General features: G+C 38.3%; 1 protein-coding gene across 6 annotated transcripts; it reads right to left on the reverse strand.

The window, feature by feature from the left end:
* RWDD1 (RWD domain containing 1) lies at nucleotides 1-25,619 on the reverse strand. 6 transcript variants are annotated; one of them, XR_009543786.1, is made up of 9 exons: nucleotides 25,351-25,619; nucleotides 17,791-17,856; nucleotides 15,863-15,993; nucleotides 13,939-14,082; nucleotides 13,102-13,234; nucleotides 12,524-12,586; nucleotides 2,445-2,926; nucleotides 1,367-1,408; nucleotides 1-373 (listed from the first exon to the last, which is right to left on the reverse strand). XR_009543786.1 is itself a non-coding variant. In XM_060167558.1 (9 exons), exons 6-9 carry the CDS (start codon nucleotides 14,062-14,064, stop codon nucleotides 2,805-2,807), a joined length of 444 nt encoding a protein of 147 aa, XP_060023541.1. In that variant the 5' UTR covers nucleotides 14,065-14,082; nucleotides 15,863-15,993; nucleotides 17,791-17,856; nucleotides 22,892-23,002; nucleotides 24,021-24,148; nucleotides 25,351-25,613; the 3' UTR covers nucleotides 1-2,804. The 6 variants fall into 6 exon arrangements, 3 of the variants coding, with proteins under 3 accessions (XP_060023541.1, XP_060023542.1, XP_060023540.1); XM_060167558.1 differs by adding exons at nucleotides 22,892-23,002; nucleotides 24,021-24,148 and having other exon boundaries at nucleotides 1-2,926; nucleotides 25,351-25,613; XR_009543784.1 differs by having other exon boundaries at nucleotides 1-1,408.

A 25,619-nucleotide genomic window follows, 5' to 3' on the forward strand; every position in this document is an offset into this window, starting at 1 on the left:
TTCAACAAAGATAAATAATATTTTAATGCTGCATTTAAAAAATAAAAATCAATGTAAAAATCCATGATAAATGAATTATCCAAATTTTAAATAATTATTGGTTTCTCCTTTTAGCTCAGGTGCCGTTATGGCTTTGCACAGCACTGTGAAATTTTTGATTTGATAACCCTTTACAATATTCTTGAAACTTCCCCAGCATTTCCCATCTTTTATTAATGGAGGGGATTTAGTACATTTGGAATCCAACTCACCCCCCTTCTTTCAAGTCCTTTGATGAGTTTGCCCAAGAAAGGTGACATGAAAAAGAAACCTATAAACTTCACAGTACAACTTTTGGCAACATTCTGTCATCTCTGTTACTCAGACACAGGTCCTAAGGCAGCAAACAAACTAGTGTCATTCACATTTACCTATCTACATAAATTCACACTCCATGTGTCATTTGTGGAAAACTTTCCCTGTCACTTTAGACCTCAATGGTCTCTCTAAAATTACTCCCTACAGTTCTTGAACTGTGTGACTCATTTTGACCCATAATCATACAATCCCTACGACTGCTGCCTGTCATGTATGTTCTCTGAAAGACAAACACTAGAAGCTACTTGCAGTCTTTTACTTACTATCTGTTTGCACCTTCATAACACCTAACAGCCAGCTAGCACATAAATATTGAAAACCCACAACTTCCTTTCTTCTGGAATCCAAGAATGCATCTCTTTACTTCTTGGCACATATACCTTGGGAGTTTGGGACAGTACAATCAATGATCTCATCCTTTTCACTGATAAGAGATGTTACTGATATCTCTCTTGGTTTTACCTCAACTAGGAAATGTTCCTGTAACCTTTTAGATGTGTTACCTTAGGTTAGTATTTATCCACTTTTTTTTCCCTAAGGCATGCTTGCTGCCAGGAGAATGTGATGTAAAGCAGAATCTAGAAGCATTACTCAAAGTTGCAGACGGCAAATAGAACATTTCTTTGAACTCTTATATTTTATCTTTAAAATGCATAAGCATCTTGCATACTATTCCTACAATTAGGTGCCTACTCAGCGCCATTGTTCCAGGGATACAGCAATGAATACAAATATCTGTGTATGTTTTTAACTTAATAATACTGTATACAAGTTAACACAAGTAGAAAAACCAAAACAAAAATTTTCCCAAATCCAAGAGCAAAACTGATAATTCAGGACGGGCCAATTATTGCTTCAAATACTACCAGTCATGCTGTTACACATCCAGGAATTAAGTGTGCTCCAGTTTGAGAAGCAGAGTCTTTGGTTAATTCCCAGAATACAAAGCCAACAGTAAAGTTAATTTTTACTCCGGGTGAAAATATTTGGGATTATCATTAGAACTAACCAGGTTGTCTTTATTTCCATTTCATTAGGGTCTGCCTACATTCTGAAATGACAAAGGTGGTTATTCAATATCTGTAGAAAATGTGTAAAACTTAGACTTTAAAAAATTATGTGAGGGGCAAGTGTAATCATTCTTGATACTTCAAGGTCAAGTCTTCATTGACCTCATACTACACTGCTCACGACTGCTTTTCTTAACTGAACCACTCCTTCAGGTTCTTATGCAACTGCTGATCAGCTGCAGAAAGGATCTCTCCTTAGGAAAAGCAAAATCTCACGTAACAAACTTTTGGACTTCTCTCTGCATAGAAATACTGAACATTACTGCTATTCCTCTTTATTGGTCAGGATCAAGGTGGGTGAAAAGCATTAAATTCCACAATGACAGTTCTGTCTTAACTTTATTTTAATCATAAGGTCTGACTTCAAAAATAAACATGGATTGATATTGCTGTGTTTGTCGGTATATAGCATTTCTGAATTGAGGAAGCCATTTGCAATAGCACAAGTGATTTCCTATTGCAGTTAAGATTCAATCCTCCAGAACTGCAATGACTGGATAACTTGGCACGCAGCCTGGCTCTCCTACCTGGAGCCCCCAAGTCGATCATTCCAAATTATCACAAAGGTCTAATGTGTGCATGAATGTGGATGTGTGGTACTCTTGCAGACAGTGTACAATCCCAAGAATTCAAACCACTTCAGACTGGTTAATTAGAAAAGTGGGGAAAATCACAATTTATAGACTTGACAACTGTAGGACAGTAGTTCTTCATCAGAAGTGTGCATCACAATCACCTGTGTCACAGGTATGAGATTTCACTGTTTTAAAACTCAGAATGAGGCTCAGTGTTTATTAACCTCCACTGAGAAGGGACCAGGAGTGCACACTTTTTAATAACTCCAAAGATGATTCTGATGCAGATACTACTATATGACTAAAGTCCATTTTATTCCTGACTATTATATGGGCTTCTGGTTTTGTTAAGACTTAAATTTATTATGCCCGAAGGCTAGAATTCAGAAGGTTTAATGCTCTGTTCACCTCAGTCTTCTAATATTTTATATGAATGACAAACCTTAGAATTCAAACGCCACCAGTCTCTAGCACAGAAATTCCAAGTTATTCCAATTCCTTGCATGTAAACCCACACCTGGGTACAGCAACAGCTGACCTTCCAGTCTTGGTGTTTTAGGCAGAATTTCTCTCCAACACTAAATGATTTTAAACATGTGGCCTTCTTCCCACCAATAAGAGGAATTGAACTTTTATATCTGAAATTTTAAGATCAGTTTATTAAGTTCAATGATGAAAGCCATCAGAAGAATATTCTCCTGAAAATTATTTTTTCTTAGAAAAAAGAAAGGAAAATCAACACCCTCTTAGCACAGCCACAGATGCTATGGCAGTCAAGCCTCTCTGGAGACGGGCTAGTCCATTAGTCGGTCAAGTCACTCTCCCGGTCAGCAGGGTTGTAGTCTGGGTCATCCTCATCATCCTCCAGCTCCAAGTCATCCATTTCCTGGAACAAAGACTCATCTACCTCCACGTTGTTTCCAGCTGCAAAAGACAGAAGATTTCCCCTGCAGTCTTACACTCAGAAATAAAAGATACAACCCAATGGCAGTACCAAACAGAGACTTCTTAAATGTGCATCTGAGGTGCAAGTGACGAAATCCTGAACTACTACTCATACCAACAGTGATCTGCATTGGTCAGCAGAGACTCACACATTTTAAGAGCAACTTCATGCTTCCAGTTCATAGTCTAAAAAATCCAGCTACAAAAAAAGCCAATCTAGAATGAATTATTTATGATCTGGCATGTTATAAGTTGAAGACAATGATGATACAAAGTCGATTATCACTGACCAGGAGACCTGTACCAAGAGTTTATCTCTTCCAATACTGGAGATATATACATCCTTAAAGCTCAACCATACTTATAATTAATTGACAAATTTGATCTTCACTCTCACCCACTTCCCCTGTAACCAGTGGTACGCCTTTCTAAGATTCCAAATGTCTAAGCTCTATAGGAAGTAACACCCAGGCTTTGTATGAAACATCTTCACTCTTCAGTCTATCTGTAGTAAATAAAGTAGGATATTAGAGTACTCTTAAATCACCAAACATTGTTTACCTTCTTTCCCTCTCAGACTCTAGTCCACTGACATTCAACTTAATGAGAAGGAGTCTTGCTTCATGCCTAAGAGCAGTTCAGTAATAAAATACAATTTGTCAAGTCCAAGCCGAAGAATAACTGACTCAGTCTGGGAGAAGCAGTAAAGCCCTCACAGAGCAGACGACATCTGAAATATCTTCATGATAAATTTGAACGCAACCAGAAGGGGCCAGGATGAAGCAATTCTAGGTAGGTTATGCAAAGGCAGAGAGAAGAGCTAAGACCTTGAATACTTCTAAGTGGAACACAAGATTCTTGAGGAAAAACATCTGGAGATAACACAGATGAAGGCCAAACTGAACGACTGTGCAGGTCAACCTCTCCCTCTAAGCAGCAGAGGACCGTACGGAGAGAAATGGCATCATTACACATGGCTTTTAGAAATACCACCTTAGAGGTGGTGACTACAAGGTAGGAAAGGGCACCAGGAGGAAGAGACTGAGGCAGGGAAATAATTTATGAAACTATTACTGAAGTCCAGTTGAAAAATAACAAAACTTTCAAATTAGGAGGAAAGAGCTGAAAAGACATTTCAGAGGCAGAATCAACAGAGAGCTTTTGGTAAGTTACTGGATATAAGGAGACACTTGATCCATTAGACAAAGAAAAGAGTCAAAAATGAGTAAAGACAGTAAAACTTTTAAAGTTCAAGAGAGAATGAGACTAAACTTTCTGGATCTAAAACTTCTCAACAAAATAGAAAGGAAAATAAGCTCCTAAAATGAGAGGGAGGATAGATGAAGATACCCTTGTTTTCTGTTTCACAGTTTTTGGTGTTGGAGTTTTTTTTTTGAGACTAAAAATCTTAGAACAAGAATGTAATAAGATATTAAAATTAAAAAAAAAATGGCTCAGTGTCAGTAGGAGCCCAGCTCAGGTTAAGAAGCATGATTTAGCAGTGGGCCACCTCAACAGATAGTTGATTCTGAACCTTCTTAACCTTTTCCAGAAGGTAGTCCAGGAACAAGGTCGAAAGGCCAGATGCTAGAGGATCCCCAGCTGGCATAATGGGCATGACAGAAGGACGATGAAGTACAGAACCCAGGGAGCTACTGGAGGGGTGACTGAGTAAGGAGCTCAGTTTAAGAGATACACATAGGGCTCAAGCTCCATGAGGGCAGGGAAATCTGTCTAAATTGTTCTCTGCTGTATCCTCAGCGGCCAGGACAGTGCCTGCCTTACAGGGATGCAATAAATATTTGTGGATGGATGGACAATGGATGGACAAAGGCAGCAAGAGCATAAGGGTCAGGATAAAAAAGAAAAGGAAAGCACAAGGGGCTAGAGGTGCCAAAGACAGTGAGAGTGATATAAAATCTAAGACTTTTGGTTAGTTCTACGCTTGAGGTTTTTATAAAGCTCCATGATAGACCACAGATTTGTGATACTAGAAATTTGAAGAAAACAGGTCACTTGAGTCATAGTGACCTGGTTTACTAGTTGTTAGAGGCAAACGTGACCATATTGTTTATCTATTGCTATCTTTCATACTGCTTAAGTTATCATAAAACTTTAAAAAATACATTGCTGGGGGGAGACCTTCAAGATGGCGGAAGAGTAAGACGCGGAGATCACCTTCCTCCCCACAAAGACATCAGAAATACATCTACACATGGAACAACTCCTACAGAACACCTACTGAACGCTGGCAGAAGACCTCAGACCTCCCAAAAGGCAAGAAATCCCCCACGTACCTGGGTAGGGCAAAAGGAAAAAGAATAAACAGAGACAAAAGGATAGGGATGGGACCTGCACCAGTGGGAGGGAGCTGTGAAGGAGGAAAAGCTTCCACACACTAGGAAGCCCCTTCACAGGCGGAGACGGGGGTGGGGGGTGGCGGAGGGGGGAAAGCAGCTTCAGAGCCACGGAGGAGAGCGCAGCAACAGGGGTGCGGAGGGCAAAGCAGAAAGATTCCCGCACAGAGGATCGGTGCCGACCAGCACTCACCAGCCCGAGAGGCTTGTCTGCTCACCCGCCGGGGCGGGCAAGGGCTGGGAGCTGAGGCTCGGGCTTCGGAGGTCGGATCCCAGGGAGAGGACTGGGGTTGGCTGCATGAACACAGCCTGAAGGGGGCTAGTGTGCCACAGCTAGCCGGGAGGGAGTCCGGGGAAAAGGTCTGGAACTGCCTAAGAGGCAAGAGACCATTATTTCGGGGTGCAAGGAGAGGGGATTAAGAGCACTGCCTAAACGAGCTCCAGAGACTGGCGCGAGCCACAGCTACCAGCGCGGACCCCAGAGACGGGCATGAGACGCTAAGGCTGCTGCTGCCGCCACCAAGAAGCTTGTGTGCGAGCACAGGTCACCTCCACACCTCCCCCGCCTGGAGCCTGTGCAGCCCGCCACTGCCAGGGTCCCGGGATCCAGGGACAACTTCCCTGGGAGAACACACAGCGCACCTCAGGCTGGTGCAACATCATGCTGGCCTCTGCCGCCACAGGCTCGCCCCGCATTCCATACCTCTCCCTCCCCCTGGCCTGAGTGAGCCAGAGCCCCCGAATCAGCGGATACTTTAACCTCGTCCTGTCTGAGCAAAGAACAGACTCCCTCAGGCGACCTACACGCAGAGGAGGGTCCAAATCCAGAGCTGAACCCCAGGAGCTGTGCGAACAAAGAGAAAGGGAAATCTCTCCCAGCAGCCTCAGGAGCAGCGGATTAAATCTCCACAATCAACTTGATGTACCCTGCATCTGTGGAATACCTGAATAGACAACGAATCATCCCAAATTGAGGCGGTGGACTTTTGGAGCAACAATATATATATTTTTTTCCTTTTTCTCTTTTTGTGTGTATGTGTATGTTTCTGTGTGTGATTTTGTCTGTATAGCTTTGCTTTTACCATTTGTCCTAGGGTTCTGTTTTCTTTTTGTTTTATTTTGGTTTTAGTATAATTTTTAGCACTTGTTATCATTGCTGGATTTGTTTTATTGGTTTGGTTGCTCTTTCTTTCTTTCGCTCTCTCCTTCTCTCTCTCTCTCTCTCTCTCTTTCTGGCTGATAGGGTCTCAGTGCTCCGGCCGGCTGTCAGGCCTGTGACTTTGAGGTGGGAGAGCGGAGTTCAGGACATTGGTCCACCAGAGACCTCCCAGCTCCATGCAATATCAAAGGGTGAAAGCTATCCCAGAGATCACCATCTCAACGCTAAGACCCAACTCCACTCAATGACCAGCAAGCTACAGTGCTGGACACTCTATGCCAAACAACTAGCAAGACAGGAACACAACCCCATCCATTAGCAGAGAGGCTGCCTAAAATCATAAGGTCACAGACACCCCAAAACACACCACCAGAGGAGGTCCTGCCTACCAGAAAGACAAGATCCAGCCTCATCCACCAGAACACAACCTCTAGTCCCCTCCCCCAGGAAGCCTACACAACCTTAGCCACTGGGGGCAGACACCAAAAACAAAAGGAACTACAGACCTGAAGCCTGCAAAAAGGAGATCACAAACACAGTAAGTTAAGCAAACTGAGAAGACAGAGAAGCACACAGCAGATGAAGGAGCAAGGTAAAAACCCACCAGACCAAACAAAGGAAGAGGAAATAGGCAGTCTACCTGAAAAAGAATTCAGAGTAATGATAGTAAAGATGATCCAAAATCTTGAAAATAGAATCAAGAAAATACAAGAAACATTCAACAAGGATGCAGAAGAACTGAAGAGTAAATAAACAATGATGAACAACACAATAAATGAAATTAATAATTCTCTAGAAGGAATCAACAGCAGAATAACTGAGGCAGAATGGATAAGTGACCTGGAAAATAAAATAGTGGAAATAACTACCACAGAGCAGAATAAAGAAAAAAGAATGAAAAGAACTGAAGACACTCTCAGAGACCTCTGGGACAACATTAAACACACCAACATTCAAATTATAAGGGTCTGAGAAGAAGAGAAAAAGAAAGGGACGGAGAAAATATTTGAAGAGATGATAGTTGAAAACTTCCCTAATATGGGAAAGGAAATAGTTAATCAAGTCCAGGAAGCACAGAGAGTCCCATACAGAATAAATCCAAGAAGAAACACGCCAAGACACATATTAATCAAACTATCAAAAATTACATACAAAGAAAAAATATTAAAAGCAGCAAGGGAAAAGCAACAAATAACATACAAGGGAATCCCCATAAGGTTAACAGCTGATATTTCAGCAGAAACTCTACAAGCCAGAAGGGAGTGACAGGACATATTTAAAGTGATGAAGGGAAAAACCTACAACCAAGACTAATCTACCCAGCAAGGAACTCATTCAGATTCAACGGAGAAATTAAAACCTTTACAGACAAGCAAAAGCTAATAAGATAATTCAGCACCACCAAACCAGCTTTACAACAAATGCTAAAGGAACTTCTGTACGCAGGAAACACAAGAGAAGGAAAAGACCTACAATAACAAACCCAAAACAACTAAGAAAATGGTAATAGGAACATACATATTGAAAATTACCCTAAATGTAAAGGGATTAAATGCTCCAACCAAAAGACATAGATTGGCTGGCTGAATGGATACAAAAACAAGACCCGTATATATGCTGTCTATGACAGACCCACTTCAGACCTAGGGACACGTAAAGACTGAAAGTAAGGGGACGGAAAAAGATATTCCATGCAAACAGAAATCAAAAGAAAGCTGGAGTAGCAATTCTCATATCAGACATAATAGACTTTAAAATAAAGACTATTAGAAGAGAAAAAGAAGGACACTACATAATGCTCAAGGGATCAAGCCAAGAAGAAGATATAACAATTGTAAATATTTATGCACCCAACATAGGAGCACCTCAATATATAAGGCAAATGCTAACAGCCATAATAAAAGGGGAAATTGACAGTAACATGATAATAGTAGGGGACTTTAACACCCCACTATCACCAATGGACAGATCATCCAAAATGCAAATAAATAAGGAAACACAAGCTTTAAATGATACATTAAACAAGATGGACTTAATTGATATTTATAGGACATTCCATCCAAAAACAACAGAATACACTTTCTTCTCAAGTGCTCATAGAACATTGTCCAGGATAGATCATTTATTGAGTCACAAATCAAGCCTTGGTAAATTTAAGAAAATTGAAATCATATCAAGTATCTTTTCCAACCACAACGCTATGAGACTAGATATCTTACAGAAAAAATCTGTAAGAAATACAAACACATGGAGGCTAAACAACACACTACTTAATAACCAAGAGATCACTGAAGAAATCAAAGAGGAAATCAAAAAATACCTAGAAACTAATGACAATGAAAACACGATGACGCAAAACCTATGGGATGCAGCAAAAGCAGTTCTAAGAAGGAAGTTTATAGCAATACAATCCTACCTCAAGAAACAAGAAACATCTCAAATAAGCAACCTAACCTTACACCTAAAGCAATTAGAGGAAGAACAAACAACACCCAAAGTTAGCAGAAGGAAAGAAATCATAAAAATCAGATCAGAAATAAATGAAAAAGAAATGAAGGAAACAATAGCAAAGATCAATAAAACTAAAAGCTGATTCTTTGAGAAGATAAACAAAATTGATAAACCATTAGCCAGACATATTGAGAAAAAAAGGGAGAAGACTCAAATCAATAGAATTAGAAATGAAAAAGGAGAAGTAATAACTGACACTGCAGAAATACAAAGGATCATGAGAGATTACTACAAGCAACTATATGCCAATAAAATGGACAACCTGGGGCTTCCCTGGTTGGCGCAGTGGTTGAGAATCTGCATGCCGATGCAGGGGACATGGGTTCATGCCCCGGTCCAGGAAGATCCCACGTGCCGTGGAGCGGCTGGGCCCATGAGCCATGGCCACTGAGCCTGCGCGTCTGGAGCCTGTGCTCCACAATGGGAGAGGCCACAACAGTGAGAGGTCCACATACCGAAAAAAAAAAAAAAGGACCACCTGGAAGAAACGGACAAATTCTTAGAAAAGCACAACCTTCCAAGACTGAACCAGGAAGAAATAGAAAATATAAACAGACCAATCACAAGCACTGAAATTGAAATTGTGTTTAAAAATCTTCCAACAAACAAAAGCCCACGACCAGATGGCTTCACAGGTGAATTCTATCAAACATTTAGAGAAAAGCTAACACCTATCCTTCTCAAACTCTACCAAAATACAGCAGAGAGAGGAACACTCCGAAAGTCATTCTACGAGGCCACCATCACCTTGATACCAAAACCAGACAAGGATGTCACAAAGAAAGAAAACTATAGGGCAATATCACTGATGAACATAGATGCAAAAATCCTCAGCAAAATACCAGCAAACAGAATCCAACAGCACATTAAAAGGATCATACACCATGATCAAGTGGGGTGTATCCCAGGAATGCAAGGATTCTTCAATATATGCAAATCAATCATGCGATACACCATATTAACAAACTGAAGAATAAAAACCATATGATCATTTCAATAGATGCAGAAAAAGCTTTCGACAAAATTCAACACCCATTTATGATAAAGACCATCCAGAAAGCAGGAATAGAGGGAACTTACCTCAACATAATAAAGACCATATATGACAAACCCACAGCCAACATCGTTCTCAGTGATGAAAAACTGAAACCATTTCCCCTAAGATCAGGAACAAGAGAGGGTTGCCTATTCTCACCTCTATTAACCTAGTTTTTGAATTTTTAGCCACAGCAATCAGAGAAGCAATAAAAGGAATCCAAATCGGAAAAGAAGAAATAAAACTGTTACTGTTTGCAGAAGAGATGATACTATACGTAGTGAATCCTAAAGATGCTACCAGAAAACTACTAGAGCTAATCAATGAATTTGGTAAAGTAGCAGGATACAGAATTAATGCACAGAAATCTCTTGCATTCCTATACACTAATGATGAAAAATCTGAAAGAGAAATTAAGGAAACACTCCCATTTACCACTGCAACAAAAAGAATAAAATACCTAGGGATAAACCTACCTAAGAAGACAAAAGACCTGTACGCGGAAAACTATAAGACACTGACGTAAGAAATTAAAGATGACACAAACAGATGGAGAGATATACCATGTTCTTGAATTGGAAAAATCAACCCTGTGAAAATAATTATACTACCCAAAGAAATCTACAGATTCAATGCAATCCCTATCAAACTACCAATGGCATTTTTCACAGAACTAGAACAAAAAATTTCACAATTTGTATGGAAACACAAAAGACCCCGAATAGCCAAAGCAATTTTGAGAAAGAAAATCGGAGCTGGAGGAATCAGGCTCCCAGACTTCAGACTATACTACAAAGTTACAGTAATCTAGACAGTATGGTACTGGCACAAAAACAGAAGTATAGATCAATGGAACAGCACAGAAAGTCCAGAGATAAACCCATGCACATATGGCCACCTTATCTTTGATAAAGGTGGCAGTAATGTACAGTGGAGAAAGGACAGCCTCTTCAATAAGTGGTGTTGGGAAAACTGGACAGCTACATGTAAAAGAATGAAATTAGAACACTCCCTAACACCATACACAAAAATAAACTCAAAATGGATTAAAGACCTAAATGGAAGGCCAGACACTATAAAACTCTTAGAGGAAAACATAGGCAGAACACTCTATGACATAAATTACAGCAAAATCCTTTTTGACCCACGTCCTAGAGAAATGGAAATAAAAACAAAAATAAACAAATGGGACCTAATGAAACTTAAAATCTTTTGCACAGCAAAGGAAACCATATATGAGACCAAAAGACAACCCTCAGAATGGGAGAAATGTTTGCAAATGAAGCAACTGACAAAGGATTAATCTCCAAAATTTATAAGCAGCACATGCAGCTCAATATCAAAAAAACAAACAACCCAATCCAAAACTGGACAGAAGACCTAAACAGACATTTCTCCAAAGAAGATATACAGATTGCCAACAAACACATGAAAGTATGCTCAACACCGCTAATCATTAGAGAAATGCACAATCAAAACTACAATGAGGTATCATCTCACACCAGTCAGAATGGCCATCATCAAAAAATCTACAAACAATAAATGCTGGAGAAGGTGTGGAGAAAAGGGAACCCTCTTGCACTGTTGGTGGGAATGTAAATTGATACAGCCACTATGGAGAACAGTAAGGAGGTTCCTTAAAAAACTACAAATAGAATTATCATATGACCCAGCAATCCCACTACTGGGCATATACCCTGAGAAAACCAGAATTCAAAAAGAGCCATATATCACAATGTTCATTGCAGCTGTATTTACAATAGCCAGGATATGGAAGCAACCTAAGTGTCCATCGACAGATGAATGGATAAAGAAGATGTGGCACATATATACAGTGGAACATAACTCAGCCATAAAAAGAAACGAAATTGAGTTATTTGTAGTGAGGTGGATGGACCTAGAGTCTGTCATACAGAATGAAGTAAGTCAGAAAGAGAGAAACAAATACCATATGCTAACACATATATATGGAATCTAAAAAAGAAAAATGGTTCTGATGAACCTAGGGGCATGACAGGAATAAAGACAGGGATGTAGAGAATGGACTTGAGGACACGGGGAGGGGGAAGGGTAAGCTGGGATGAAGTGAGAGAGTGTCATGGAGTTATATATACTACCAAATGTAAGAGATAGCTAATGGGAAGCAGCTGCATAGCACTGGGAGATCAGCTCGGGGCTTTGTGACCACCTAGAGGGGTGGGATAGGGAGGGTGGGAGGGAGACCTAAGAGGGAGGAGATATGGGGATATATGTATATGTATAGCTAATTCACTTTGTTATAAAGCAGAAATTTACACACCATTGTAAAGCAATTATACTCCCATAAAGATGTTACAAAAAAAATACTTTGCTGTAGTTTAATGTATAAATTGATCAAACATTCGAGTTTATTCTTCAAAATGTGTTTCTTTATAGCCTTGGGAGGAAAAATTTACATTAAGTTACCACTATGATTTTCATGGTTTAATAAAAACAGCACATTATGTACGTGTGGAATTCTAACATTATCTTACCATCTTCCAAGAACTGAATATCAGATGTGTCGAGATTATGATCTGTTTCAAATAGCTGTCTCCCTAAAAGAAATACACATATTTAACTCGAATGGCATACTTTTCCTCCATCTCCCCTACAATGCTTTAAACAGTAGAATAATATAAACAAGTTATAAAAAAACAAGTCTTAAAACCTGTTTTTTCTGTGAATTTCAATCAATTTATGAACTCAGTGAGTAGCTAAGAGGCATATGAAATGTATTTGCATTAAAATGGAAGAAGTGAAAACCTAATCTGCCTCAGAGTCTTAGAAAAACAAACGGTTTGATTCTATCAGTCCTAAGGCTTGTGATCCTAAAAGTCATGGTAGTTATATCTCAACATCTATCCACTCCAATATTTAGATGAAAGATAAGCCATAAAAATTAATTATAATTAGGTGTGAAGAAACATCACCATATGGAGAGAATGCTTTCTCTTTTTGTCCTAGATGCCTAAGTATATTATTTTCTTATAGAAATCTGTCCAAATGATCCTCTTGCTATGTAAGAAATAATATAGGAGGGCTTAAAGGAACAGGATATGAGGGGTCATACCACTTAATTTATTTTTTCCTGCTTGTTCTTCTTCTTTCATTCGTTTCTTTTTAATTTCCAAGAGTTCTGCATCAAACTTGGCCTTCCAACTTAAGAAATTCTCGATTGTAACAGGAGTGCCATGGAATAATTGCTTAGAAAAGAAAAAAGACACACCACCAGATAAATGATACAACAGTTAGAAAATAAAGCCTAATGATCTTCTAGACAAATGAATACAGCCACTCACAGGAAAAACAGAGAAAAATGGTTTCAAGTTTAAAATATTTAGTCTGATTACTGCCTGCATTGGCTACTCTCATTGGTTTTGGCAATTTACTCTGGAAAAGTCCTTTTTTAATTTTTATTACAAAAAAGCAAAGATAATTCGTAATGTGTCCCCATTGCTATTCACTGTTAAGAAGAAAGTTGCTACTGTCAATATTAATATGTTTAAATACACATCAATTCATAACACTAACATCACTGCTTATCTTTTTTTACTTCATTTTAGAATCTAAGGTTTTCTTTACATTTAGTAAATATTTAAATCACTCTGGTGGAGGCTTTATAATTCTAAACTCTATACCGTAAGTGAAATAGTTTATATTTCTTGATTTTACCTGCATAAGCTTTAATAACCTTTAACTAACTGATTATTAATCATTATTGTGCCATGTGCATCAACTAAATGAGGGACCTTCTAAAATTTTACTTAGTAAAGCTTTATTAAAATTTACTTGAGCTTCTTTTTGTGATTCCCCCCAAATTACTGAAATTTCCAAAAGCAAAAACAAACCCCCCCAAAAAAAAACAGGTTTAAAGAATAATGAAAGAAAATCTGACTTTTAAATATACCTTTTCAGCTTCTTCTGCTTCTTTTTCTTTTTGTTTTTTTTCTTCTTCTTGTCTAGTTTTTATTTGATCTACTATTTCATTTAATTTTTCTTGCACGGCTGTCACTAAAGTAAAGATCATCACCATACCAAGGTTTTCTTCTGTCTATGTAACCAAAAAAGAAAAAACGGTTGTAGTGAGAAACACAATTCTCAGAAAAATAAAAACAACTAACTAACCAGTGGGGGGAAAAAAGGTGTTTCAGCATAATCACTACACTTCATACATTTATAACATGATTACTAATTCAGTTACACCATAAGTTTGGACTCTTGGATCACTTAAGAATTAAGCATATATATAAAAATAACATTTTAAAAGTCTTGTAATTTGCCATATTCAACCTAAAACAGAGAAAAAAAGAAATTTCAATAAATCCTATGTAATAATCATAAATATACGTACAATTCAGAAAACGTTTTTCTGCAGTAGCTAGCAACATCAGTTCTCCAGCATGTTTTCATGCTTTTAGTTTTAAACCATTACAAATAGAAAGAAAAAAGGATACATAAAGATAAATCATAAAAGTACCTACATTCTTTATTGTTGTATTATATTAGAAAATCACTTTGCCCTCAAAATTCAGTCCATTGTCAGAGCTCTTAAAATACCCTCAAAGAACTAAAATAATGACAACATACTGGAGAACTGATAGTGCTAGCTACTGTAGGAAAAAGTTTTCTGAATTCGTACCAAAATGTTATTAGGCATTTATACCTGACTGGTGAGATTAAGGGTAATCTTTATTTTCTTCTTCATTATTTTCTGAGTTTTCTATAATATAAATTTATTATTTTGATAACTAAAAATTAATATAACTACTTTTAGGGGAAAAAATACAAATATGCGCTCTATCTCTGATCTCAGGTAAGTATCAGAAAGAAATCAAAACTTTCTTTTTGAAAGAAAGGAGTTTGAGTATAAACGAAATATAAAATGCATATTAACAAAATCACTCAGATCCAATAACTTACATTAATATATGACTGACTGAATACAGTATATTGTTCCAGGCTCTCTGCAATGTTTTTACAAGAAGAATGTTAAACCAAATATAGAGAATTAATATAACTTCACACTGGGTAACAGAGTGAACAGGGCCCAGATCAGCATCAATTAATGTTTGATATATCCTTTCCCTCTTCATTCTCTAATAGCTCCAGATATTTTTAAAATGTCAGCATTTAGAGCATCTATAGTCTTTGAAATATACAAGTCACATTTATGATGGAGACATGTTTTATGTCAGTTCTTCTTAGAAAACAAACAAAATCAGGACTTCTGCTTTTAAGCTGGTCGAGTAAGATTTTACTTGCCCTCCCTACTCCCTACTCTGAAGATCCCATGAAAACTCTCTACCCAAGCAAGAGAGAGCTTTAAATATCCCCCATGCCCAGACTGTGAGTAGCCCATCCCATCACAGAACTAGCCAGGTAAGAACTTTCTAATACCCATTTTCCACCACTTCTCTTACCAAATTATAGGCAACTAGCCTGCAACAGGTCAGGGGGGTTAGGAGTTTTAATGCTTTTTAAGTTGGAATTTTTAAGTTTACATGGGACTAGGCATTCTGAGAACCAAATTTTAACTGTGTTTATAACTTAGAGTCCCTAATCACACTTTTTATCACCTACAAGTCACAGGGTTAACTGAGTTTTAAACAAGGGTATAGGAAGAACTTCTCTTACTCAAATTTTAAAGGTACAGTGGGAAACAAAAATAAAGATGCTTTGTGAATATATATATACACACACACACATCATGAATTTTGCTTGTTCAAAACACTGGTTATACATATTTAATAGCATTTTCTGACTCTTAACATTACTGTATAATATTTAAGGCCAATAAAATAATGCCACTACAAAACTTGTTATTTCCTTACCTGTAATGCTAATAATTTTAAAATGTCTGAGACATCATTATCATCTAGATTTAACTGAGAGAATATTTCATAAAGGGGAGCTTCATCTGGGTATTTTTCACTGTATGTAAACTTGAGGGTAGTCTGGACAGCTAAAGACACAAGATAAGAGATTGATATGAAACCTTAAAATGTAAAGTACAGAGAGGTCAACATCTTTGTTGAATCATTAATTAATTTACAATGTGTCAATGAAAAGTAGCACAACAGATTTTCCTACAAAGAAAAACAAGGTTACCATGAGACCAGATAGATAATTACTAACATAAACAACATGTACCACAAATATAAGTGAAAACAAATCATAGGAATACCAAAGATCACTTCTAACACATCTACTACTTATGAGTATTTTATCATATTGTACATCAGAGAAAGAGGATGAAGAACACATTCTTTTTAAAACTCTCCTTAAGATGAACAAAATGCACTGAATATGACATACAGAAAAAGTACTACCTTAGGCTCATTTTCAGGCCTCTACCAGAGCCAGCTCCAGTGCAGGAGTCCATACTGCTATCTGCACAATGCCAGCAGGGCATTGCTAAGGGGTTGCTAGAGTACACAGCTGTGAACTGGACAGTTTGAGAGGCTATCTGAGAAACTTTTAACCTGACTCATCCATACATGCTCCCCCAGTCTTTTGGCCTGTGTCAATTCACAGATCTGACACTGGTATAGGTGTGAGATTCTTACAGGCGCATTAGTGCAAAGTATCTCTCTGCTACCTAGCATGATGAATTCTCAATTTCGCCAACTAAGCAGTAGGGCTAAACATTTTCTGTTAAAACTTACTCGTCAAAATGACCCTTTGTCTAGATTTTGCCTTTCCTGTAACTCACATTTTAATTATTAAAACCTCCTGATATTGATGATTTTAATTGAAATCTAGATTTCTCTCCATGGGAATGGAAAAAAAAAACCTCAAAATGTGCTGGCTTTATATTTTGTTTTAATTTTTATGTATGACGTTAACAAAGAAGTTTATATAATTATATATAAATATATATAAATATCTATATAAATATATGTAAATAACTGTATTCAACAGCTTTTTAATTCAGATTTCAGTAATATCAATACTAATTTTTCAATTCTACAAGACAGATTTAGAGTTATCAAATGACACCACTAAAACGGTATTACTGAATACCCATGACAGAATTTTAGTTGACAGGAAAAAAAAAAAATCCTTGGGGTTAACACCAACTTATACAACATTCTTATCAAATTACAATATTAACTGAACTGGACTAAAAGCAGAAAAGAACTTAAGACACTCTTCCCCCAACATGTATCAAATTTAAATTAATTTTAATTTATTAGTTTTATAGCTCCTTTATTTCAATTTGTATATTTGTCTTAGTTCTACACTTGTATAATATTGGTTTTTATTTGGTTTTATGTATACACATACTTAAATAACAGTACAATATCCATTCTAAAGAGAGAGGGGAAAAATGCAGATAGGTATTTATCCAGCCCAATTTATAACAGCAAATGTCCAGTAAACAATCTAAATATCCAAAGAGGAAAAAGTCCATGCTATGCCAAGGAATACCACACAACCACTAAATTACGTGTGCATGCCAAGTGTTCTTGACAAATATGTCCTACCCTTTTCTTATCTGCTGTATTGTTAATGTTTCTGTTTCACTTTTAAGAATTAAGCTTACTGTCAGAATACATCTCCTTGACTTCCTCTCTGTTTCTCTAGAAGTCATTACTCCATAGTAAATACTGACTAGAAATATGTAACATTCATACTAAATTCTTAACAGCACCTTAGCACCTCCACACATGCAATGCCCAACACAATGGCTGCAGAATGAATAAAATTCCCGAGAGAAGGGCTTAGAAAAACCTAAAGTATTTTTAATTAGACTTACTTTCATCATTTTCTCCAGCCTCAGATGTCACAGTAATGGTGAAGCTGGGTGGATTTTCTGATAATACTGCAAGAAATTATACACGGAGGTTAAGTTATTAAGATGCTTCCTACGGCACATGCTTTTCCTTATTAGCAAAATATCAATATCCAGTCCTGGAAACTGATTCCTAGTCTGTATTTCCATTTCCATAAATACAGACTGAATAGAACAATTCAAACGATAAACATCCATCAATTTCTATTTAAATCTAGGGTTTTCTTTAATCTGGGGAAAAAAATACCTATAATAGATACCCTCTTTGAGTTTTATCAAATCAATTAAAATAAGTAATTTACTTTTTAATTCAAAATTTCCACCTATACATGGAAAATTACATTCTAAAAAATTTCCAAATGAAACGGCAAAAAAAAAAATTGATGTTTCTCATCAGAACCTACCCTCATAAATACTCAGTATTATCACTAATTTTTATACTTATATATTCTGAAATATAATTCAGAATCTCCATGACAAACAGTAAATATTAATTTGTTAGAGTTTGTGTCTTCTAGCTCTCTCGTTCTTCTATATGATCTCTAGAACCAAGCTTTATTTTTTCAGAAATTATTGAAAATCTACCATCTTTCATGGAATTATGAATCCAAGTATCAAATTACTTCTAATTTGTTAAGCAAGACATGTCAATCAACATTTACATAAATAAGAAAGCTTTATACGCTATTTTGAAGCCTGATGTCTATCTGATACTATTTACCTGTTTATGATCTATTCCCCCACAAGAATACTGTAAAAACTGAGAACTCCTACATCAGTGCCTGGCAGTATCTAGAAACTCAATAAAGTTTGGCTCAGTGAAAGAGCTGAACTAATATTCAGAACCATTAGATGATTAAACAAGGAAAATTCAAGTCACCCTTGATTGCTGCTGAGCCCAAAAGAAAAGTCTGTGCTTCACTTCAGGCCTGGGAAGCCCTGACCCCTGTGCAGCTCAGCAGCCTCTTTCGGACATGAAAGAGTAAGGGGATCTCTGAAGAAGTCACCACAAAAACTACTCAGCTTTTCCTATTCGAGAACTTCTGAAGTCTTCATAAATAAATGAATTATCAATAAAATGAATTATCAATAAAAGTTTCAGGGGACTTCCCTGGCAGTCCAGTGGTTAAGACTCCGGTGCTTCCACCACAGGGGGCACAGGTTCGATCCCTGGTGGGGGAACTAAGATCCCACATGCCCAGTGGCACGGCCAAAATGTTAAAAAAAAAAAAAAAAATCAAGACATATTCCCTCATTTTAATTGAAGTTTAAAAGTACTTGAAGCAATGATGAACATCTATGGTTAGTACAAAGGTGTCTGTCAGGAAGATAAGAGACTCACTGGACTCATATTTTAATAGGCCTCAGGCAGTCCAGCCTATGCCGAAAAAGTCCCTAAAAGGTAATTATAATAAAGCTTTTATAATATGATTGGCCCTACCTTTTTTCTAACAAACGTGTGTAAAATATATTTGATGTACTTCATTCCTATTTCTTTTCACGACCAACCTTAGCATTTACATGTCATGAAATACAAACATTGCAACTATAGAAATAAGGGTTCAACTCAATGACATTCCAACTTATTATCATTTTCTAGGGCTCCATGAGGCTGTAATTTAGGGGTTACCTATAACCAGTAACAACAGCTAACATTTATTGAGCATTACTTTGCACCTGTGCTGTTCTATGCATTTACACAAAGATCCTTTACTTCTCACACCAAAATCCTGCTTTTATACTGTTACCACATTTCACCAAGTTTAAGATGCCATCAATTATCTGATGCACCCTACTTTATGTACCACTAAGAAAGAAACTACCAATTAAACTATGATATGTAATCAATTATAAGACAAATTCATATTTTAGAAATGTTTACATGTAAAACTATGTCTTTGAATCAGTTAAATATAGTATCATCCCAATTTTAGAGATGTGGAAACTGAGAAAGAAGAGCTATACAGCCAGTAACTGGCAGGACTGAATATAAACTGTATAGAGTTTCATTCTTTTTAAAAAAATTTTTCCAGCTGAGAAATTCCAGGGAAGTCATTTGAGCTAGGCTGTGAATAAAGGCATACTGGTAAATAGAGATGGAGAAAAGGAATGCAGGATAGAGTAACACAGCAAAGGGTATAATGGTGTGAAAGCTTAAGGACTATGCAAGGAATTAGAAATTATTCCACTAGAGAATGTACATGCGGTGAATAAAACAAGTTGAAAATATACAGCTGAAAGTTTAGTGTGGACAGTGATAGCTTTCTTTAGCAGAAGTAATAAGGTCAGAATTCTATTTCTAAACATAGAAGATAAATCTAGCAACAGTGCATAAAGTGGAAGGGGAAAAACAAGACTAGATGCAGGATGAAACTTGATAGTTACTGAAATCGTTTCAGCAAAGTTAATGAGGTTCTGAACTAGGCTGGGAGCAATGGGAACAGCAGAGAACAGGGACAAATCTAAGATGGTGATGGGTGACAACTTGAATTTGCAGGCAGTGCCAATAACAAAAACCAGAAATAGAAAAGAAAAACCAGATGTATTTGAAGAACACGGAATTTCAGTTGGAGGTATCAAGTATGCAATCAGAAATGGGCAAATGGGGCTAAAGAGAGTTGGGCCTGAATTTAATTTGGGATCATCCACAGAGGTGACAGCTAAAGCCATTCGACTAAATGAAATCACCAGAGAGAATACAGAGAGAAAAATAAGGGCCAATGTCAGCTATGTAAGGGATCCTAAATTTGCAGAACAAAAGTAAGAGGAGGAAAAAGTGCCAAAGGTTAAAAGAAAAGTAGCAGCCATGACAGGTAAAAACAAACTCAAGAGAAGCCTATTTTATTTGTGAATCCACCTAAGTACCGAGAGATCCAGCTCTGACATGGCAGTCTCTATGTGCTGTATGTGTCTGAGCAGCTGTTGGTAGGGGGAATGGGGAATGAACCATTGGCCTGTAAGATCATATCTAAATCCCTAACAAGGCCCTTCGTGATCTGGCCCCTGTGTACTTGTCAGTCTCATTTTCCGTGACTCTCACTTTACTTTCTAGCCATACCCAGCTACTTGTCCTTTGAACACATTTGGCTCTGCACATATGCCCCATCCCCCAGTCTCATTCACATAACTCATCACCCCTCAGCTCTCCAAAACAACTCAGACCGTCCCCTCTCCCTTTGCTGTGGCTGCATTCTATATGAACCTCCATGAAAGAATCATCACATTGTGTTGTAAATTATTTACCTGATGTCTTTTCCAAGAGATTGAGCTTCTAACAATAAGTATGCTAAATAAATGGTAAATGAGGAACCCATGTGGTAAATGAGGACATGGGAATGCTAGCAAGAACATCCCTGAACTGCCTGACCTTGGGAGCTAGACAGAAGAGGGAGGCAAGATGAACAAGAAAGAAGCTGATAAACTATCAAACCATGAGAATTCATGATGAGAGGCATGTTCACTAAAAGCATGGCAATGAAAAACCGTAGGGCTACAAAGCTTATAGACAGAAAGAGGAATTTCAGAGGCCAAAATTTTAAAGATGGCCCATCCAAGCTGTGGCTATGGCCCCTGCAGTTGGAGGAAATAGAAATCAAAACTGTTCGTTGATAAAGACGGGAGTTATGAAGCCATGTTATTAGAAGAATCCACAACTAAGATGGTAAATTTCTAGTAAAGAGTATCTTATATTTGTTTAACAGTTATAAAGTTTTTACACTTACATTATTCCTTATTAAACAGATATGTAAACTGAGGCTTGGAGAGGTTATATGATTTGTCCAAGGACAAAGAGCTGATACGCATTCCACCAAACTGCCATTACAGAGAGAAAATTGTGAACCAGGAACAAACAAACAAAAAATATTGGAGAACACTGCTAATATCCACTCTCCCCTTCTTCCAGTTATACCATTTTTAACTGAGCGTATTGCCCACCCAGGATGAAGACTTTCTTTCCCAGCATCCCTTCCAGTTAGGTCTCACCAAATGACCGAGTTCCAGCTAATGGGATAGAAAGAAATAAGCCCTTTTATAGTTTTGAGGAAATTTCCTTAAGGAAATTTAAGAAATATTTAAGAAATTTCTTAAGAAACTGCTGTCTTTTACTTCTTCTTCTTCTTTTTTTTCCTTCATTCCTTTATCTATCCTACTGCCTGGAAAAGGAATGCTGCCATCTTCACCATGAGCATGAGACTACATCTTAGGAATGACAAAGAACTAAGAAGCAGCCTGGGTCCATGAAGAATTCTTGCACCAGAGCTACACATCTATCATTTATGTGCAAGAGCAATAAACTTTTACCTTTTTAAAACCAGTTATTTGGGGGTTCGTATCATAGCTTAACCTAATTAAAAAAAAAAATGGAAAAGGGATTATATTCCAAAGCTTGGAGGTTACTAAAATAGGGAAACTTACTGAATTGAACTTGAAAAGATGAATTATTCCTGAGTTCTCATGAAGCAATAATCCTATCCCAATGCATTACACACTGTGAGTTGGGGCGAGTTGAGGAAAGATTAACTTTCACTAGAGACCAGACTTCCACCACTGTGAGTGGATCAAAATACTTTTGAGAAAAAGAATAAGGTTGGTGGGCATTGCGGAAGGAACCAGCGGAGGAGCATAAGTGTTAGGTGATATAGGGGCAGATGATGGTAAACTAGACAGAATTTAGGATTTTGTAAAGAGCAGAGAAAACTGAGGTAGTAGCTGAAAGGTACACTAACAGGACACACAAATGACACTAAGGTTTTCACAAAGAACCAGATCAGCTCATGATAAAATAAGTCTCTTTGGGTCTTAGAAAGTGACTGTCCTAGAAAAACTGCTTTCACAAGATGACTTCTGCCCCATCTCTAAGATGCAATTTTAACTGTTAAGCTCATGGGTGTTACTTAGAGGTACTAATATAAGCAAATACAGGATTACGTACCCCTCTCTGTAAGATCAAAGAGAATTAAGGGAACCTAACTTTTGATTAGCCTAAAGCTAACCAATTTGTTCCAACAGAACACCCGATAGCCAGAATTTTGACACAGAAATGGAAATAACCAAATTCAACTACCTTAGCAGGACCTTGTCAAGTGAAGCACTGAAGGAGAATGTGGTATCAGGAAAGTCCATTTACATTTTGGGAGACTAGTTGTTAGGAGGATTGGATCAATGTGCAGTCAAGCTACAGAACAGGCACAGAGAAGAAACTGTATTATGATCTGTCATATTTCACAACAAATGCAACATCAGGCCAAAAGTTCTCTGCAAATAGTCAAGCAACAATTCTAAAGTCAGGTTAGGTCTATGTGCCTAGGACTATGGCTGGCTGAATTGTGCCTCTTCAGCATCCACAAGGGGGTCATGATGTACTTAACAAAGGCTTCTCTGTCAGCACTCTACCATGTACTTAAAAAAAAGTATTTACCAAATCTAATATTCAATGTGATTCAAAGTGACGTTTGAAAACTACCAATTAGTGTTCCTTGGCAAACTGACACAAACAAGGTCTCTTTCTGAAACCTGGTATGAAAATATTAAAGTATGAAATCATCAACACGAAAGAAAGCTGTAAAACAGTAAACCTTGCAAATCCTCAAAATTTCAAAAGACCAAACATGGAAATATATGATTCCAAAGCCCTCTGCCTTTTCCTTGAGGCATCATACAGAACTTGATCAAAGTTCCTAAAGAACTATAAATCAAGACATCTCATTTTAATTTATTTAATGCAATTGTAGGACTGCTGATAGGAATTAGAGACAGGTGGGCTCAGCTGACACTGCAGAATACTTGATGCGTCAAAGATTCACATATTGTCCTTCATTACCCTGGCTCGGAATCCTCAAGCACTTTTGCATCTGACAAGAATTTCACATACTGAACTACATCAGAGCTTAGTACAATTTGAAAGAACCATCCAATTATTCTAGGGTTAAAAATGTATCACTGTCATAAATGCTTATGTGCACAGTACTTAATGAGTGATACCTTATGCCCAAAGAAATGAAAACAACAGCACATCTTATGCTTTCTTAACTCTGCCTACACTGTGTTCATGCCTGTTACGTTTCCAATATACTAGAAATGACCAAACGTCATGATTAAGAATATATCCAACAACTGACCCTATATTCTATTTTATTTAGACATTGATATATAAGCAAGGATAGATAAGGGAGCCAGACTCCATACACACTCACCCAGTTAATGACACTCTCAAACCCCTCTTCACTCATCCCCTTAACATCCTCACAGCACAGCTGTACTGCTGTTGACAGAGAACATGAACAGGACTGGAGCTATACAGGGATAGCTGAGAGACATCTGCCTGTTGGCAAAGCAGAACAAAATTTGCTACCATTGCAAGCAGTGATCAAAGGGTAGAGCTAAGAAAACTAAGCTAAACAATAAAAAGGGAGTTTATGAGTTAAAGTAACATTACCTTACACTCTGAATTCTGACAATCAGTGATGGACAACACTCAAAGGAAGGGATAGGGAAGGTAAATCCCACAAACCTAGGCTATACTCGTTCATGTTCGCTTTATTAGATCACCTCTCAAAAACTGAGTGTAAAGTGAGAGAAGCCATATTGATATGGTTATCTTGCAGCATTTTCAGAATCATCTGAAGGCTTAATACTGAAGAATTCTCTTCCTTTAAAATATACCAAATGAACTTCTCATTAATATTTCACATTAGCCCAACTTCCCAAGTAATCTTCTGCTCCCCCTCATCCCAGCTGGAGCTGGATCCCAAGCCCCAGACCTTACTCTTATTACCAGTCCTGCCACTAACTTTCTGGCCAACCCAGAGCAAGCACTTACCTCTCCTGAGCCTCCACTACCTTGCTTCTAGCAAGAGGAAGCCAGGCCTGATGATATCCTACTATTGGTCTAATTACTTGTGATCTTACAGTGGACCTGAAATTTGGGCCACCTCATTCATGGGGCATTCTGCAGAATATGAGAATGTAAAAAAAGAAGAAGAACGAAAGAAAGAAAGAAGACAAAAGAAAAACGACAAACTTCTGGGACAACACTACTCTCAAAACGGATTCTGGGTAACTGAGAATTCTGAATCCCACAAACTTTAAAACGCCATCGTCTGAAAAACAGCTTCTACCTGAATAGAGATGAAAATGTGAAAACTGACACTTGTGCGGCACTGGAAAGACTACTCCCACTTGGAGTATCTATATTCGTGTATTTCACTAAACCTCGGGCTGCTGTTAAGTCACAATGGAACTCTCTGGTTTTGCCCCCGACTGAATTCCAGGCCCGAGACTCCAGGGACCTCGCCAGCCTCGCCCGGACTTTCAGATTTCAGGAAACAAGCGAAGAAGAGAAAACAGCCGTAGAGTTACTCGTAGATGCCTGAACCCTTGAGGAGAAGTAGAGAAGAGGGCGCGGTGGCCACACGGCCTCTCCGTTCCCTTCTCCATCCTGGCCCAGGATGCCGAGGGCCGTGGCGGTGGCGGCCGGTCCCACTCCACCCCGAGTAGCTGCGGGCCCGCGGCCGCGTAAGTCACCTGTGAAGGAGTCAGGGTAGATGGACTCCAGAGCCTCCAGCTCGTTGCGCTGCTCCTCGCCGTAATCTGTCATCGCGGCCCTCGCTGCAGCCCATGGATCGCCCAGACACCCAGGCGGCGCGCGGCAGCCGGGACCGCGGCGCACTTGGGAGAGCAGGCAGCTGCCGGGCGGGCGCAGGCGCAGAGTCCCCGGCTGAGAGGCCGGAGGCCCAAAGCCAGGCTAGGCCTGCTGAGCCACAGCCCAGCGCCTGCCTCCGCCTGCTCCCTAG

The sequence above is a fragment of the Lagenorhynchus albirostris genome, chromosome 12 (assembly GCF_949774975.1).
Source record: "Lagenorhynchus albirostris chromosome 12, mLagAlb1.1, whole genome shotgun sequence".
Taxonomy (NCBI): domain Eukaryota; kingdom Metazoa; phylum Chordata; class Mammalia; order Artiodactyla; family Delphinidae; genus Lagenorhynchus; species Lagenorhynchus albirostris.

Excerpts from the sequence above, each read along its gene's own strand:
- RWDD1 (XM_060167557.1), bottom strand. The coding sequence starts at position 25,423 with ATGACAGATTACGGCGAGGAGCAGCGCAACGAGCTGGAGGCTCTGGAG. Across the intron at positions 15,994-17,790 it reads GGCTGGAGAAAATGATGAAA|CTGTCCAGACTACCCTCAAG; the intron begins GTAAGTCTAATT and ends TTGTGTCTTTAG. Across the intron at positions 14,083-15,862 it reads TAAAATTATTAGCATTACAG|ACAGAAGAAAACCTTGGTAT; the intron begins GTAAGGAAATAA and ends TTGGTTACATAG.